The sequence below is a fragment of the Ornithorhynchus anatinus genome, chromosome 2 (assembly GCF_004115215.2).
Source record: "Ornithorhynchus anatinus isolate Pmale09 chromosome 2, mOrnAna1.pri.v4, whole genome shotgun sequence".
Lineage (NCBI taxonomy): Eukaryota > Metazoa > Chordata > Mammalia > Monotremata > Ornithorhynchidae > Ornithorhynchus > Ornithorhynchus anatinus.
Window position 1 is genome coordinate 93544298 of NC_041729.1, and position 19121 is coordinate 93563418.

Consider the following 19121-nt stretch of genomic DNA (forward strand, 5'->3'; position numbering starts at 1 on the left):
CCTCCTCCCCTCCCCATTCCCCCTACTCCCTCCCTCTGCTCTACCCCCTTCCCTTCCCCACAGCACTTGTTTATATTTGTATATATTATTTATTACTCTATTTTATTAATGATGTGTATATATCTATGATTCTATTTATTTTGATGGTACTGATGCCTGCCTACTTACTTGTTTTGTTGTCCATCTCCCCCTTTTAGACTGTGAGCCTGTTGTTGGGCAGGGATCGTCTCTATATGTTGCCAAATTGTACATTCCAAGCGCTTAGTACAGTGCTCTGCACAAAGGAAGTGCTCAATAAATAAGATTGAATGAATGAATAACTGACTATCCATCATCAGTGGTTTTTACTGAGAGCCTACTCTGTGCAGAGCACTGTACTAAGCACTTGGAAGAGTAAAATATTGCAGAGTTGAAGCCATGTAGCTAATGATGGTAGCAAAGTGTTACAGCTTTAGAGATAGTACATTGACTTTACTGTAATGATGCTACTTATAGTCTTATATTTGGGTTGTGTATGTTGAACTATCTGAAATCACACTGCATTTCTCCAGCTCTCCATAGAAATCTTCAAGGGGCCTTTCAGGTAATAGATCTGCCTTTCGGGGTCAAAGATGACTACTAATAGTAAAGCATGCAGTTACTACAGTTGAAAAGATGACAAAGGCCATCATTTAACCAGCAGTCCATCTAAAAAATGTATGCACCGCTTTGTTTTTTTCCTCTGCAGATGTTCTTGCAGTGCCTGTTGCTGTTTCCATCTAGGCAGAGTCAGATTTTCATGTTCTTCCCAAGGCCACTTGTTGAGGAGAAATACCTCCATCCCTCTGTCACAGGCCAGGCTGGTCTATGTGGCTGGAATTACTTGAATGTGGCTTAAGATTTGAAATGAAGGTCATTTGCTTACCTGGTTAATTGCATTCACAAATGTGCTGTATTGTGTGTTCTCCTTTGAAATTCTTCCTTTCACATTCTTCGTAAGGTCATTAGCACTTAGCACCAAACAGTACAAAACAGAACAGATAATCCAGAGGTCATAGAGATGTAACCGCATTTAGGATTTTTAACGGTTTCTTTTTTTCTATTATATAGAGTCACCTGATTGGGTTTATGCAGGCTTCATCTATGGCTCACTATTCTTTTGTTTCTTTTTAGTGTTACTCAGAGCACCCAGAGCTCAAAAGGGTTTGGAGGCAAAAAATATACTCATTGATCTATGAATGTTCCTGGAAGCAGAGGAGAAATCATAAAGCAAGTATCAATCTGGCAGGTGTCACTCCTGATTGTCAGTCTAGCAGTGCCTCAGTTCCAAGGGAGTATCATAGGGGGAAACAGAAGAGAGTATGGATAGTATATGTGATGTTTCAGTGCTCTGTACTGAGCATTTGGGAGAATATAATATAACAATAAATAGTCACCTTCCTTGCCCACAACGAGCTGTGAACTCTTCTAGCAAATACCTAGACTGCTCCTCCAATAAAGGAGCATTGTTTCCTTGGGATAGAGCAGGGGCTTGGGAGTCAGAAAGACCTGGGTTTCAATCCCGGTTCTGCCACTTGTCTGCTGCGTGACCTTATTATTTATTATGGCATTTGTTAAGTGCTTAAGTATGTGCCAGGCACTGTACTAAGCACTGGGGTGGATACAAGCAGATTGGGTTGGACACAGTCCCTGTCCCACCTGGGGCTCACAGTCTCAATCTCCATTTTACAGATGAGGCCCAGAGAAGTTAAGTGACTTGCCCAAAGTCACACAGTTGACAAGTGGCGGAGTCGGGATTAGAACCTATGACCTCTGACTCCCAAGCCCGGGCTCTTTCCACTCAGCCACACTGCTTTCTAACAGCTAGTGCTCTAACTTCTCTGTGCCTCGGTTCCCTCGTACATAAAATGGGGATTAAGACTGTGAGCCTCGTGTGAGACGTGGACTATGTCCAACCTGATTAGCTTATTTCTATCCCAGCTCTTAGTACAGTGTCTGGCACATAGTAAACGCTAAGAAGCCATGAAAAAACCAACTATCCTTTTCTAGCAAATGTCTTTCCAGGGACACTGAGTTTCCTGAATGAGGGTTATTCCACATCATACCAGTAGAGGGGATACACCATCGCCTTTTCTTCTCTCCTCTTGGTCTGCTGTTATCAGGGTTTCCCTGTTTAAAGTCTTGTTGCGCTTCTTAAACGAGCTTCAGGATGATCACAAACCCAAATCTAACTTCAAACCCTAAAAGTCACTTTCTCTAATATGGTATTACTACTGTGAGCTAATGCATGCTCCTGTCCTGGCAGAAGGTCATGGGTTCGAATCCCGGCTCTGCCACTTGTCAGCTGTGTGACTATGGGCAAGTCACTTAACTTCTCTGTGCCTCAGTTACCTCATCTGTAAAATGGGGATGAAGACTGTGAGCCTTATGTGGGACAACTGATTACTCTGTGTCTACCCCAGCGCTTAGAACAGTGCTCTGCACATAGTAAGCGCTTAACAAATACCAACATTATTATTATTCTCCTGGTTCTCCTCTTACCTCTCTGGCCGGTCATTCTCAGTCTCCTTCACTGGCGCCTCCTCCCCCTCCCATCCTTTAACTGTTGGAGTTCCTCAAGGGTCAGTTCTTGGCCCTCTTTTGTTCTCCATTTACACTCACTCCCTCGGTGAACTCATCCGCTCTCACGGCTTCGACTACCATCTCTACGCAGATGACACGCAGATCTACATCTCCGCCCCTGTCCTCTCCCCCTCCCTTCGGGCTCGCATCTCCTCCTGCCTCCGGGACGTCTCCACCTGGATGTCGGCCCGCCACCTAAAACTCAACGTGAGCAAGACTGAGCTCTTCATCTTCCCTCCCAAACCCGGTCCTCTCCCAGACTTCTCTATCACCGTCGATGGCACGACCACCCTTCCCGTCTCTCGGGCCCGCAATCTCAGTGTCATCCTTGACTCATCTCTCTCGTTCACCCCACCCATCCTATCCGTTACCGAGACCTGCCGGTTTCACCTTTACAATATCGCCAAGATCCGCCCTTTCCTCTCCACCCAAACGGCTACCTTACTGCTACGGGCTCTCGTTATGTCCCGGCTAGACTACTGTGTCGGCCTTCTCTCTGACCTCCCTTCCTCCTCTCTCGCCCCGCTCCGGTCTATTCTTCACTCCGCTGCCCGGCTCATCTTCCTGCAGAAACGATCTGGGCATGTCACTCCCCTTCTTAAACAACTCCAGTGGTTGCCTATCGACCTCCGCTCCAAACAAAAACTCCTCACTCTAGGCTTCAAGGCTCTCCATCACCTTGCCCCTTCCTACCTCTCCTCCCTTCTCTCTTTCTACCGCCCACCCCGCACGCTCCGCTCCTCTGCCGCCCACCTCCTCACCGTCCCTCGGTCTCGCCTATTCCGCCGTCGACCCCCGGGCCACGTCCTCCCGCGGTCCCGGAACGCCCTCCCTCCTCACCTCCGCCAAACTGATTCTCTTCCCCTCTTCAAAACCCTACTTAAAACTCAACTCCTCCAAGAGGCCTTCCCAGACTGAGCTCCCCTTCTCCCTCTACTCCCTCTACCACCCCCTCTCACCTCTCCGCAGCTTAACCCTCTTTTCCCCCCATTTCCCTCTGCTCTTCCCCCTCTCCCTTCCCATCCCCTCAGCACTGTACTCGTCCGCTCAACTGTATATATTTCCATTACCCTATTTATTTTGTTAATGAAATGTACATCGCCTAGATTCTATTTAGTTGCCATTGTTTTTACGAGATGTTCTTCCCCTTGACGCTGTTTAGTGCCATTGTTCTTGTCTGTCGGTCTCCCCCGATTAGACTGTAAGCCCGTCAAACGGCAGGGACTGTCTCTATCTGTTGCCGACTTGTTCATTCCAAGCGCTTAGTACAGTGCTCTGCACATAGTAAGCGCTCAATAAATACTATTGAATGAATGAATGAATGAATGAATGAATTATTATATCTAGATTGTAAACTCGTCCTCTAGCCTGTAAGCTCAATGTGGGCAGGGAATGCATCTGTTTATTGTTGTAACGTACTCTTCCAAGCGTTTAGTACAGTGCTCTGCACATGGTAAGCACTCCATATGTATGACTGAATAAATGACTTTACGATATAGATTCTGATAAATTTGAATTTATCTGTGTTCAGGACTACATGGACATATTCTCTAAACAGTCCAAGTCTACTTCACTAAATGTAACTAAAGCCCACTCTTCTTTGGGCATCAGTTGAAGAAAACCATTCCAGGGCCCCTGAACATGGACTAAACATCTCAGCTACAAATGACTTTAACTTCTCTTTCTGTGAAAGGGTAAAAGCAGCGTGGCTCAGTGGAAAGAGCATGGGCTTGGTAGTCAGAGGTCATGGGTTCTAATCCCGGCTGCGCCACTTGTCTGCTGTGTGACCTTGGGCAAGTCCCCTAACTTCTCTGGGCCTCAGTTTCCTCATACATAAAATGGGGATTAAAACTGTGAGCCCCACTTGGGACAACCTGATCACCTTGTATCTCCCCCAGCACTTAGAACAGTACTTTGCACATAGTAAGTGCTTAACAAATATCATCATTATTAGTATTAAAAGGAAGGGGCCTAGAGAAGTTTTCTTTTCTCTAGGACAACATGTCTGCTGATGTTCATACGTGGGTAGTTCCAGACCCACCTCCAATCCTACCCCAGGGACTTAGAATCTTCCTTAGGCCATTTTCCAACATGGCAAGGACTGTCAGGATCTTAGAGAAATTGTAAGCTCTGCCAAGACACTTTCACCTCTGCAAATGGAGTTTCTCTGGGGGCAGCACAGACCAGGAGAACACCCAGTGCTTTGTCAAGAGACCCAGTTTGACATGTCAAAACTGTAAAAGCTCATTCTCTCCACAGACTTCATTCTCTCTGTAGCAAAGGATTAAATGGAACTATTATGCATGTTATGCATGCCCGTGAAAAGACTTTCTCTCTTGTGATCAGGTCTCATCTATGTCAGAGAAAGACAGAGAATGAATGAATGCTTCCTTGTGAATGTCTTGAAGAAAATTCATGAGAGTCTGAAAATATCTGGTATAAAAAAGAGGGTGAAGATGAATAATTTATTTTCGAGTGAATAGTGCCCTTTCCTAATTATTACAGCTGTATCTGCTGGGTGGTACATGTGAGGAGAATGAACGTCAGCAAATCGCCAAATAGCTACTTTATGTTGAACTAAAGAAGGAAGACAGAAGGAACATTTGAAACAGCCAATGAAACAAAACCTTTGGACAATCTGTTCTTTCCCAGTTGCTCCAGTAAAGAGGCCTCTAATTTGTCTTTGAACGATAGTTTCCAGGTCAGAACCCTAATTCAGCTTGCATGGCTATATACTGTGAGTTAATAAAGGGCCAAGTATTAAAACTCACAAATTGTAACAAAAAAGATGAACTCTCTGAGAGGCTTATCATTTGGGATGGCCAATTCACTCTTCCTCACTATAATAATAATAATGGTGGTATTTGTTAAGCACTTACTATGTGCAAAGCACAGTTCCAAGCGCTGAGGGGATACAAGCTGATCAGGACGTCCCACGTGGGGCTCACAGTTTTAATCCCCATTTTCTGATGAGATAACTGAGGCACAGAGAAGTTAAGTGACTTGCCCAAAGGATACAACTAGCTAAATATTGGTACATTACAAGACTAGGATTAATTCCTTGGCAATTATGGCTACTTGGGGAACAAGAATGTTTGTTAAAAACTACTTTCACACTCCAGGGCTTCATTTTTTCTCTGAACTTCGGAAATACAGTCATAAAGGACAAGAAGATCATCTACTGCAGACACAACCTCAAAGTTTATTGCAGATGCTCATATTGGAGCCATAGAGCAAGGCATTTCTCTGAAATATACATGTCTCTGGACTCTAGAAAATGTTCATCTCAGTAAGTATAGAGACAGTAAGACTAGAAATGTAGATTCTAGAAAATGTTTACCGGCCAGCTTAAATAGGGATTTTTAACCTTTATAAGCTTGCCCAACATCTGTAGATAAGGAAAGATCAAGGACCAAAATGATTAGACTTCCTTTGTAACAAACGACTGTAGGCTGGACTCTGGCCTCCATCAACATCATGTGGCTGAAATAAAAAGTTTACTGATGGATGACCCTCACTCCCTCACTGGCTTGTGCAAGTGTGGGCTTTTTTGAAGATAACATTTTCATATTCTCATAGTCTCATTCTCATATGACAAGTGGAATCTTATAGATAAATCATAGAAGATTCATCTATGGTCCCATTTGAAAGTAGAGAGATTGAACATTTAATCGTATTTATTGAGCGCTTACTATGTGCAGAGCACTGTACTATATGATCCCACTTTCTAATTCAGTATTTTGAATTCTATAATCTTTAGGACAGATCCTAAAATAGTATCTATGTTTCAGAAAGAATGGAGAGGCATTTGACTAAGGTCATGGCCTAATGGATAGAGTAAGGACCTGGGTGTCAGAAGGTCATGGGTTCTAAATTCTGGCTTCACCACTTGTCTGTTGTGTGACCTTGGGAAAGTCACTTCACTTCTCTGCGCCTCAGTTATCTCATCTGTAAAATGGGGATTGAGACTATGAGCCCCTTGTGGGACAGGGACTTTCCCCAACCTGATTTGCTTGTATCCACCCTAGTGCTTAGTATAGTGCCTAGTCCATAGAAAGTGCTTAACAAATACCATAGTTATTAAGGTTAAGAATATTACTTGTAATTTCTTCCTGTCATATACCATGAAATGAATCATACAAGCATCCTTTAATTACAAATATCCTTTAAAAGCACAGGTTAGTGGACAGAACACGGGCATGGGAGTCAGAGGGACCTGGGTTCTAATCCCAGCTCCACCACGTGTTTACTGTGTGACCTTGAGCAAGTCACTTCACTTCTGTTACCTCATCTGTAAAATGGGGATTTAGAATGTAAGTCCCATGTGGGTCAGGGACTGTTTCCAACCTGATTAACTTGTGTCTACCCCAGTGCTTAGAACAGTGCTTGGCACATAGTTAGCGCTTAACAAGTACCATAATTATCATTAATCGTCAGTGGGTAGGGTACCTGGATTTAGTTTTGAATTAGATTTCCAGAAGAGGGAGACAAATAATCATCATTACTCTGCCTGGTTACTCTGCCATCCCTGAGTAGAGGAAGACAAACTCTCAGAGAAAAAGCTGTTCAATTAGACATGACTAAGAGGATATTACCGATGATGAGATGGGTGGATGTGGCTGATAAAACCAACACCTAAAGGGTGGGTAGGGAAGTAGCATAGCCTAGTGGAAAGAGCACAGGCCTGGGAGTCAAAGGGCCTGGGGTCTTATTCCAGCTTCGTCTTTGCCTACTATGTGACCTTGGGCAAATCACTTAATTTCTCTGTCTGAATTTCCTCATCTGCAAAATGGGGATTCAATACCTGTCCTCTCTCTCCTCCTTAGGCTGTGAGCCCCATGTGGGATCTGATCATCTTGTATCTTCCCCAGAGCTTAGTACAGTGCTTGATATAAGATAAGTGGTTAACAAATATCGCAATTATTATTATGTGAGGGATAATAATAATGGATGTACCCAAATATCACCACTGACCAGTTACCAAACTCCTTAGGAAATGATTAAGCTTAAAATTGAATTCAGGTGTTATTTGGATGGCATCATATAGAAAACTGTAAAAGCCTCACGTACATTTGGAAAGTCATTTGGCTGCACATAAATGTTAATGGCTATTTTTTAAGAGTTAAGGCACCTGCTCTGAGAAAAATATTCTTGCCAAAATAATTGAGTACTTCACTGCTTTATATCTACAAAACATCCAAACTCCAATAGACAATGGACTTTATATCTCCTTATCAGCTATAAAGATAACTATGCAGCAGTTTAATGCCTATAGAATGATTTATACAGGAGGTACTTAAGTCTGTGCTTCTGGGCATAATTACTTAAATTGAAACACATGTTCAAACTTCCTACCCTAATTTTGCAGACCCTTAGCAATCATTCATGAAATTCCCTCTAGTTATTTTCAGTAATTATCTCTTTTAAAAATCAGTATAACTATACCTGCCTTGGGAAATTATTTTTAATACACCATAGAAATACATGTGTAGGAAAAGCTGCTCAGGGGGTCACAGACCCCAGCCTGGCATTCCAAATCCAAATGGCCACAAACAGTTGAAGCAGTTCTTAGACTGTGAACTCACTGTGGGCAGTGAACATCTCCAAAACACTAGTACAGTGTTTGTACACAGTAAGGTCAGTGAATAGGATTGATTGATTTTCTCTCTCTCCCTCTGCCAAACACTCATATATTTAGGACCACAGTGGACACTGATGGTACCAGCATTATGGGGGACACAGCAGATGCAGTGATGTCACACATTCCATTTTACATAAGTGCACTGGAAACCACCCAAACCTAGAGTATTTTGGGGTGGTGGGAAGGCAAGGAAAGACACTGGCCTTCCCCACCGCAACTTGCTCCAGAGCCTTCATGTTCATCCCTTCAGGAATTCCAGAATACAGGAACCATTTCTAATTCAGGAGATATACAACAAGAGCCGAGGGTGGGACAGGGAGGCAGGGGAAGCTTGGCCCTGAAAAGGTTACTTGGCATAAAAGGCATCTGGTGCAGTATTCACAATGGACCAGCTGAAAACCAGATTGACTTTCCTATAGAGAACTCCTATTTCCATAAGCCTGTACGCTGTACCTTGAGCTGAAGACACTAACCAACCAGAAGGGTTAAGATCAAGTGTCTTAATCCAGTGCTGCGGATTGTTGAGATTAGATTCATAATCTCTGAAATCTTTTTTCATCATTTCCCAATCCAGGAGAAGGAAGATGGCCAGCCCCTGCCTCCCCAAATGGAGCTCGGGGACAGCCCTGATGTTAGAAAGTGGTGGTGTAGGAGGAAAAAGACAGGGATTTGAAGAAGGGAAGTCACACTGGAGAGCCCAGACACCAAGAACGGTTATGGCTTGGCCTCTGCCTACAGTAGTTTTCCGCCCCAGGAATATTGGGGAAATGAAACTGTGACATGACTGGGTGACCCAACTATTACTCAGGTTGGCCATAACAATGGGGCATTAAACTCTGTACCAAGTAAAAAGTCTACAAAGCTGTTGTAATGCCCAATTTATTGTTTAAATTTCAGATATATCTGTATATATCTGTAATTTATTTATTTATATTAATGTGTCTCCCCCTCTAGACTGTGAGATTGTTGAGGGCAGGAATGTGTCTCTGTTGTTATATTGTACTCTCCCTAGCTCTTAGCATACTGCTTTGCACATAGTAAGCGCTAAATAAACACGGTTGAACGAATGAATGAATGAGAACTAGATCCACCACAGAACACACATCCAGCTTCTTGAGCTGTTTCGCTAGCATTATCTAAAACCTCTACTCAGGACCAAATAGCAGGGTAAGATTGCTAACAAGATTCTAGAATGCAGTCAGCCCACGGGCTCTGAAGAACTGCTCATAGCAATCAGTCAATCATGCTTACTAAGTGCTTACTGTGTTCAGAGCACTGTTCTAAACAGCGTTGGAGAGGACACTACAACAATCAACAGACACATTCCCTTCTCAAAATGGGCTTACAGCAACACAGCTTCTCTGGGCGGGACATGTAAGGAGAATGTGATGAGTTCTCCTTGAACAGAGGCTTTGTGAAAATTAATAATCTAAGTTTCAGGTTTGAAACAGATAAGCCCTGTATGGGACATATCATTAGAGCAGAAAAACTTATCTTGGCATGCACACAATAATGATGGGAGTTTGGCCCATTTATCAGTGTTATATGCAACTCAGGGACAGATAGGATCCCACAGGTATTAGCCTCATCTTCACAAATGCATAAATGCAATTTATATGCACTCACACCTTTGGGCTTCCAGGAACAATGGATATTTACTTTATATTCAGCTTTAAACTGACCTCTAGTTACCCTAATTCAGTCCTAAAGTGGGTCAGCAGGGAACCTAGAAAAAAAAACACTTTTGAAACAGAAACTTGCTTCCCTTTTCTGATAATTGACAGATGAGCCACTTCAGGAAAATGTGACAAATAAATCATCTGAGTCAATAATCACCTTACCCTAACTAGTTCCTGAAAGGAATCTGTGTGGGAAATATTTGCATCATGCTTATCATTGAAATTTGGCTACCAACGTTCAACAGAGAAAGTGCAACAGCAGCTTTTGGAAAGGACAAATTATTTTTAGGACACATGCCTGAGAGAAGAAGATAGCCACACATTTATATTATATATAAATTTATTTTACAAATATGAATTTCATGTTACAAAGTAGAACAAAAGGTAAAGCTATCCAATTGGTGTGTGTCATGTTCTACAAAAATGTCATTGTGGCCATAGACAGCAAAGGCGAGGAAAAAGAGGTGTGCTTGGGTTTAAGGCGTCAACCAGCTGGTATCTAGGATACACTAAGTACAGGATGAAGTAGAAGCAGAGTGCTTAGAAAAAGTTTTTTCACTAAGCCCTTTCTCCCAGAAAAGTCACAATGTAGGTATGGGCATGTTTGTGTTCTTTTAAAGAATCACTGGTATTTATTGAGCACTTACTGTGGGCACTGTATTAAGCACTTGGGAAAAAAAAATGACATCAATGGGCCAGAGTCTGTATCGGAGCTTCTCTCAGTGCCTAAATAACTCTGTGACTGTTGGTTAGACATCGAGGAGTTGCATTTAGATAGCTATTTAGTAGGTCATTGACTAGATGCACCACATAGTACCCTCATGTACTATGTAATGGCCACAGCCCCCCACACACATCCATCACTTCCCAACTGGGCAGTAGTGTAGACTATGAGGACCGGACTCACATGGCCCAGGTAGAACACAGCTTTGGAGAGACTGCTGACTCAGAGACTCTGGGAAAGTTATCTGGCTGCTCTATGGCTTAGTGGATAGAGCACTGGCTTGGGAATTGGAAGGACCTGGGTTCTAATCCCTGATCTGCTGTTTGACCTTGGGCAAGCCACTTCACTTCTCTGTGCCTCAGTTATCTAATCTGGAAAAAGGGAATTCAGACTGGGAGCCCTATGTGGGCCAGGAACTGTGTCCAACCCAATTACCTTGTTCCTACTCCAGCGCTTAGTACAGTGCCTGGCACATAGTAAGCACTTAACAAATATCACTACAATTACTTCATGCAGATTTCAGTTTGGAGCCTTACTAGACCCCTGCCAACCCTCCCCTTTTGGCAGACACTTGTGAGCTAAATAAAGCCACGAGTTGTGTAATAAGTGTCATGAGGAGGGCCTGGGTGGAGGGCCTGGGTCAGATATGGGTAATGTGCTGCTTTGAAGGAATGAAAAAGCAGTTGTCCAATTTGTCAGGATTGTTCGGAACTGTACAGTGCCTTGAACTTATACTGCTCTGTCCCTTCTCTTACTTTAGGGGTGGGACCAGCAGGGAGAAAAACTACTCATGCCAGCCAGGCCCCAGCCCACAGCCCTCTGCCCCTAATGGGGTATGGCAGGGCATTGAGGAGTCTGCGTCATTACTTGCCAGTCCCAAGGTGACATTAAGGAACTGAACATGTTTTGAATTTAGCAGCTCCACTTACCAGTACCCTCTAAAATATTTGCTAGTGTGGGCCGAGTTGACTGGTACTGACAGCAGAGCTATAGGGGTGGGTACAGGATTTTTTAATTTTTTTTTAGGTCTGGGGGTTGGGGAGAGTGGTCTTGCAGGTATCAAGGGATATTGAGTACTGGTGGGGGGTGGTGGTCTCCAGTCCCAGTTGCCATTTCTGCTTTGGTTCAGATTGATGGAGTTTCTGGACAACGCCTCTGAGGTATCACTGAGAGTAAATGAATTTAGAAATGACACTTGGTCATGTGAAGAATAAAATGATCTCTTCTGATGTCTGGAAGGGCATAGGCCAAGGTGGGAAGGACTGGAATGGAGAACGGGACTGGGGAAAGCCCTAGAATCCCTTAGATAAACAGGCTCCCTCTTGATTTTCTTCACGCATCCTAATCGCCCAGAAGTGTTAGGAATGCCCTAGACGGTTGAGCGAATAGAGGCTAGCATGAGCTCTATTTCTGGTTCTCCACTCCAGTTTTGAAAGATCAACACCATCCTTACCTCAACATTGGTAGCACTGAGTACTCAGTAGCAACCCACTATTGGCACCGTTTCCCTCTTGTCAAAACCCAACCTCAGTGTAGAGTGCCACATTCCCATTTGCTAGTCTAGTTTCTGTGAGCAACCTTGGCATTAAAAGGACAAGCTGAACAGAGTCCTGAAAATCCTGAATTGACATGGCTTCATTGGGAACAGAGTTGGGAGTGGAAAAGCAGTTTAAATCAGGGGCTCTCCAGTACCCTCCGGGGTATGAACATCACAGACTCTTCTTCCACAGGCAAGCAAGCATTTAACCAACAGGACCACCCACTGGAGCGGGGCTCACTTTCATCAGTGTCCCTGAGATACAAGTGTGGCAGAGATAGTCCCTCATTCTAACGCTGATCGGCAGCTTCCAATCAACAGGTTAACATATAGATCAGCCCCAACGGTAGATCGAGAATGCTTTCTCTAGAAAATGTCTGTGGAATGGAAGAGTCCTCTTAATCATATATGAAGTGTATATTCGATATTCAAACTTCGTAAAAAGTTGGCATATGTGTCTTCAGTTGTAAGATATCTGAAACGGCTTCTTTTCGATCATGGTAGAAGCTCAGTCCGGTGAGAAGCTCAACATCTTTGATCCGCGCTACATGAAGCCTTAGCAACTTTTCGACCCACAAGGATCCATCCTTTCCTTGCTATTGGAGGGAAGAAAAACAAGGAGGAAAATCAAAATCAAGTAAAGCCATGGTTGTGCTGCCTGTACACTACTACTCTGCGATATTCATCTGCTACACTAAGATTGGGCTCGAGAACAGAGATGGACAACAGTGAGTGCTGATATGTGCAGGCACTGAGACTGAATTTTGAATGGAGCTATCAAAATTCCCACTGAACTCAGCTCCCCACGTGACATAGTTTTAATGCTGTTATAGCAGTTCCCTAGCTTGATGACCAGAAAAGCCTCATGGTCTAGAGGAAAGAATACAGGTGTAGGAGTCAGAGGAACTGGGTTCTAAACCTGGCTCTGCCCCTTGGTGGCTGCACGGCCTTTTGCAAATTGCTTAAATTCCGTGTGACTCAGATTCCTCATTTGTAATATGGAGATTCAATACCTGTTCTCCCTCCTACTTGAGACTATGAGCCCCATGTGGAACAGGGACCATGTCTGACCTCGTCTGACCTCATTCTGTTGTATCTATACCAGCTCTTTATGGGTCTTAGCAAATAGTGCTTAACAAATCCCATTATTATTATTAAGAATTATAATAATCCAAATATCTGTAACTAGCCATGCTAGGTATCTCTAAAAGACTACATTTTAGGGAAAGGGCAGCTAATCTTTTACTTGGCTCTCAATACCATCCACTTTATGGAGAAGAGATGCACAACTATCATTTTTAGAAACCAAAGTGCGACAACTGTTCCATGGAAGGGTAAAGTTCAGCAAGACAACACTCTCTGGGACAAGTACCAAGAAAAATATTGGGTGAAACCATAGTAAAGTAGTTAGCAGGTCCCAGAAGGAACAGGAGAATCATACCATCTATATCTAATTCTTTCATTCATTCATTCATTCGTATTTATTGAGCGCTTACTGTGTGAAAGCGCTTGGAAGGTACATTTTGGCAAGGAAGACAATCCCTACCCAACAAAGGGCTCACAGTCTAGAAGGGGTGAGAAAGACAACAAAACAAAACAAGTAGACAGGCATCAACGTCATGAGCTATTCAAATTTCTTGCATGACTACTTGCAAGTTCAAAGTTCTAGATATTTTTGACCTTAAAAGTATACTAAGCGAATGTCAGAGGTTAGGTGAGAGGGACACAGTCTGTAGGTTAGTGTATTGAAAATCTGCTGCCTTAATGTTTCTTAACAGAAGGTAAATCAAGTAGTAAAATCTGGCTGTATAGCCTTAAGGATAAGCCTCTGATTTCATAATATACTTTCTGGAAGTGCATCCATTTGGAAATCTTTTTCCATAATCAGAAGAGAGTTGATTACTTACTTCCCAAACAGACAGTGCATGGTAAGAGCATGGGACTGGGAGTCAGGAGACCTGGGTTTCAGCCCCAGCTATGCAGCTGGTCTGCTGTGGGAATTCAGGCAAATCAATTAACTATAAGCCTCAGTTTCCTCATCTGCAAAATGGAGAGAGTAATGCCTGACTCTTCCTCCTAGATTGTGATCCCCTGTTCATTCATTCATTCAATCGCATTTATTGAGCACTTACTGTGTGCAGAGCACTGTACTAAGCGCTTGGAAAATACAATTTGGCAAGAGATAGAGACAATCCCTAAGCAACAACGGGCTTAAAGTTTAAAAGGGAGGAGACAGACAACAATACAAAACAAGTAGACAGGCATCAATAGTATGCCTATCCCTTATGGGATAGGGCTTACGTTGATTTGATTACCTTGTATCTACCCCAGTGCTTAGCACACAGAAGGCACTTAATACCAGAACTTGCTAACGAACTGAACTATGGTCCATGACTTTTGTTTGTTTTAGTTGTTATTTTATGTCCTCACCTCAGAACAACGGAAGAGCTTCAGAACTGAACAATAACTTCCAAAATATCCCTCCTCCTACATATAGACTCTAAGTCCCATGTGGGACAGGAATTATATCCAGCCTGATTAATTGGCATCTACCCCAGAGCCTAGAACAGTGCCTGACACATTGTAAGTGCTTAACAAATACCATTAAAAATGTGCTCAAATTCAACCCCAAATCCTCCATTCTTTCTAATTAACCTCCCTTTGCTGAGTTGTGTATCTCCCTGATGAAGAAAGAGGTTCAGGACCACAGTAATCAAGAGAAGGAATGTAGATACTTACCATACAGCTTTCAGTGTTATCTGTTCTATGAGGCACAATGAAAGCCAGATTATCTAAAGGACCTTCACATTGCAAGGAAGTCTGGGAAGTGTCATTACAATTTGTCAGCACAATGAAGTAGTGAGTTGGAATCAAAACATCTTGATCAGGGATGAACGTAGTACTTTTCCTGTAAAATACCAATATTCACTTATCATATGTGGCAATATACGGTATTAATTCAGAACCCTGGGACTTGCAACGTACCACATTTTTCTCTATCAGATTCCTTTACAGATAGGGTTAGATTGAAGAATTTCAGCCTATGCAGAGTCCTGGACAATGCTGACTGAGATAACCTTCTTTAATAGAGAAAGAGAGGGCATGCAGGAGAAAACTACTGAGCATGTTGGGTGGCCTCAGAGGCTTCTGGCTGTTGTGATCCAAGCAGCCTCAGTGGGGAGGGAGACGGAGTAAACAGCCTATGTTGATTCCCTGTCGGGCTGTTCCTCTCAGTGAGTGTGCTATATACCCAGTTCAAAATGGGGTGTTAGGGTCCTGGAACACCCAAACCTGGTCAGGTCCAGCTTTATTCCGGCCCCATAGTTGTGAGAAGTCCCCAGCCCATGTAGGAGTCGATCCAGACATTTAAGAACAATACCTGCCTCTCAGTATAGTGATGCCAGAAAGTGATCAGTGATTGTACTCTCCCAAGAGCTTAGTACAGTGTTCGGCACTTAGTAAGCACTCAGTAAATACCATTGATTGATTGATTGATTGATTCACCTCAAAGACCACCAAGGGATCCAGTTGGATGGGAAGAGAAAGAAGAGTGCTTTTGCTCTCCTTACTCTCATTCTTTGGGGCCCAGTTGTGTGGGAATGACTCTGCCACTGCTCCAGGATGCCAGGTTTCCCTGCTCCATCCCAGGAAGGACTCATCCATCTGCAGCAATCTTTCACTTTAGAATATTGAGAACATAAATCAATGGTATTAGAAGGTGGAGCACTGAACTACGCACTTGGGAGAATACAAGGGTCGGTAGATACAATCCTTGCCCACAAGGAGCTTCCGGTTTAATGGGGGAACTTCTAGGTCACCACTTGTGACTTCTGTGATTGTGGGTCTAATCTTTGTGGTGCCTAAAATCCTAGTGCTCCTTTGTTGTTTGTCATCATCTTTTGTGTTGTTTGGTGTTTTCCAGCCTGCCCTCCCCTCCCTCAGGTCAGGCAGACAAGTGTCAGCATAGATTCTTTGGTGGTGGTGGTGAACGGGAAGGCTTCCCGTGGATGGTGCCAGGGCCCTCAGGGAGCAGGAGCCAGAGCACATCTTCCTCCATGAGTGGGCGGGAAGGGCTGGCAGGGGCTCAAGGGTGTTATCCTTTGGCTGCCCTGTGCGGCTTTTCCAGCCACGACATGCTGATGAGGTCTAGTGGCAAGAACCGAGGCTTGGGATTCAGAGGACGTGGGTTCTAACCCTGGCTCCGCCACTTGTCTGCTGTGTGACCTTGGGCAAGCCACTTAATTTCTCTGTGCCTCAGTTACCTCATCTGTAAAATGGGGATTTAAGAAGACTGTGAGCCCCACGTGGAACAACCTGATGACCTCATATCTACCCCAGCACTTAGAACAGTGCTTGGCACATAGTAGGCACTAAATGAACAGCATATTACTGCTACAACCAAAAGGTTCCCCTGGAAAGGCAGGAGGAGAGATGGTGGGTAAACTTGAGAGCAGCAAGTGATGGTCTGGGTCTACCATAATTACCTTCAGATAATTCATTCAATCATATTTATTGAGTGCTTACTGTATGCAGAGCACTGTACTAAGGGCTTGGAATGTACAATTTGGCAACAGATAGAGACAATCCCTGCTCAATACTCACTTGTTTGAATGATATATTCTCAGACCTCAATATTTTTCTTCCAGACCAGGAAGATTTTTAATCAGTTATGCCATAAGGTGTTTCATGACACATTTTTGCTGGAATCTGGTGGTAGATTTAGGTAACATTCTTCTGACAAGGCACCTGTTTCATGTCTGGGCAGAAGGTGATATGTTGTTGGAAGAAACAGTAGGGCATATACCTGGGGTGTGGGTACTAAAATTTGAGTTTTACTTCCCTCTTAATTCATCCCTGTTGATGTTCTTTAACAGTGCAAGCTCTTTACCTTTTTGTTCTATTGTACTTTGCCAAGCACTTAGTACAATGCTCTGCACCTAGTAGACACTCAAAAATATTATTAGTTGATTGATTAAAAAAGACATTCCCTAAAACTCTCATTGTGCAGAGTTGTGTATCGGCAAACCAGCAAATAATTTGCAGTGTCCCTGCCCAGACACTTCAACCTCAACCTTGGAGAACAGCCCAAACTGAAAAAAAGATTAGACAAGCTGTAGCCCATCAGGAAATGATTTTCAGTTCAGCAAATAAATACAGGTCCCAAAGAAGCTAACAGGGCCTGAAAGCAGCAAGTCAGCCAGAGAGAAAACAAGAAAGATATTCTGATATTTATATATGTGGGACAACCCTCCTTTCAGTGCTGCCTGGGCACTCCGATCGATCGGTACCCTTTAAGCAGTTGGTATTCACCCCACCCTCAGCCCCAGAGCACTTATATACGCACCCATAATTTATTTTAATGATGTCAGTCTCACCCTCTAGTCTGTGAGCTCCTGGTGGGGAGGGAATGAACCTGTCTATCAACTCTGTTGTATTCTTCCAAGGTACAGTGTTCTGCATACAGTAAGTGCTCAATAAATACCATTGATTTATATGATATGGGGATTTAAGTTTTACAAAGAAATCCAGTCGGAATACATTCCAAAAGGATTTCATGAGAAAAAAATATACTTTACAGTCTAGGTAGAATGCCCATGGAGAGCTAACACTAAAGTTGTTAGATGGCACTATAGCTGATTTCCTTCAGCTGATAACATTAAAGAAAGTGGGGGAAAGTGGTTTCAGCTATCCAAACCGGAGACTGCTTGTCAGAATAAATTATTTTCATTTTAGAGTGAAAATACTCAAATTCCAAATGGCCATAGAGACATCTGTGAACAAGGAATGGCAGCACATGAGACTAATCTTAGGTCTGAATCATTTCATTTGCTCACCTACCTCTTTAAACCCATGCCCCTCAATACTATGCTAATCAAGTATCACTAATTAGCCAATGAATTATTCAAAGCAAACTAAAGGATCATTCTCTAGCCAAATTAGCTTTTTTTCTCCAGTTCCATTTACTCAGATATGCTTAGTCTGGAGATTACTTTGCCTCCATTGATAATGGCTCCCAGGCTAGAGGTTTTAAGCCAAATATTTGATAAAAACCAAAAGGGCTTTACTCCAAAAGCAGATGGAGGCTATGCTTTCTCCTCCCATGCTGAGTTTGAACAGGGAATATGGCCAAAAGAGACTCATAATCCATTCCTCAGTAGAAAAAATATTTTTACAAGAATATATTCAGCTACAGAGTATCCAGAAAGAGAATTAGCAAAATATTCCTCTTCTACAAATATTAAGATATAAAGTTCCCTAAACAATTCTTCCCTTGTGTTATGTTCCTTGCGTTGTGTCCTTTAGTCACAACAATAACTACAAGTACAATATACACACCACTACTCAAAACTAAACAACATGAAGTATATGAAAACATGCCATAGTACGACTAAAAGAATGAAGCTGATTTCCAGAGCTTAGTACAGTGCATGGCACATAGTAAGTGCTTAACAAATACCACAATTACTATTATTATTATTATTATTATTATGTATCATCTTGCCTCTGACCTCCACGAGTACATGTGAGAAAATGTTAAACTTTTTTTCCCTTGGAAGACTGTTACAGAATTCCAAGATTGATTTAAATCAATCATACTTATTGAGTACTTACTCTGTGCAGAGCACTGTACTAAGCACTTGGAACAGTACACTATAACAGACAAATTCCCTGCCCAGTTGGTAGATTCATTCCCTACTCACAACGAGTTTACAGTCTAGAGACTTACAAAGCATGCAATTAGCAAGCATGTCTTTCATCTGTAAACATGAAGTGCATCTGGATAGTCTAACAAGATAGTGTCTTTAGTAGAATTTCCTACAGGAAGAAGTTTTAGAAAGGACAAAAATCAACAAAGAACCAGTCATCAAATATCAAAGGCTCTGGGGGCATGGAGTTTACATTGTTGTCTGGGAAAAGAAAAAGATGTCTAATACCTCC

At 42.9% G+C, this 19121-nt stretch overlaps 1 protein-coding gene across 2 annotated transcripts in view; it reads right to left on the reverse strand.

Annotated features, from left to right (window-relative positions):
• Positions 1–11554: 11554 nt before the first annotated feature.
• Positions 11555–19121, reverse strand: part of ENPP1 (ectonucleotide pyrophosphatase/phosphodiesterase 1) — a 75860-nt gene continuing 68293 nt past the window's right edge. For both annotated transcript variants that reach the window (XM_029053118.2, XM_029053111.2), the window contains exons 24-25: positions 14922–15090; positions 11555–12778 (exon numbers count right to left, since the gene is read on the reverse strand). In XM_029053118.2, the coding sequence (XP_028908951.1) occupies positions 12611–12778; positions 14922–15090 (337 nt within the window). In that variant the 3' untranslated portion in view covers positions 11555–12610. The remainder of the gene's footprint in view (positions 12779–14921; positions 15091–19121) is intronic.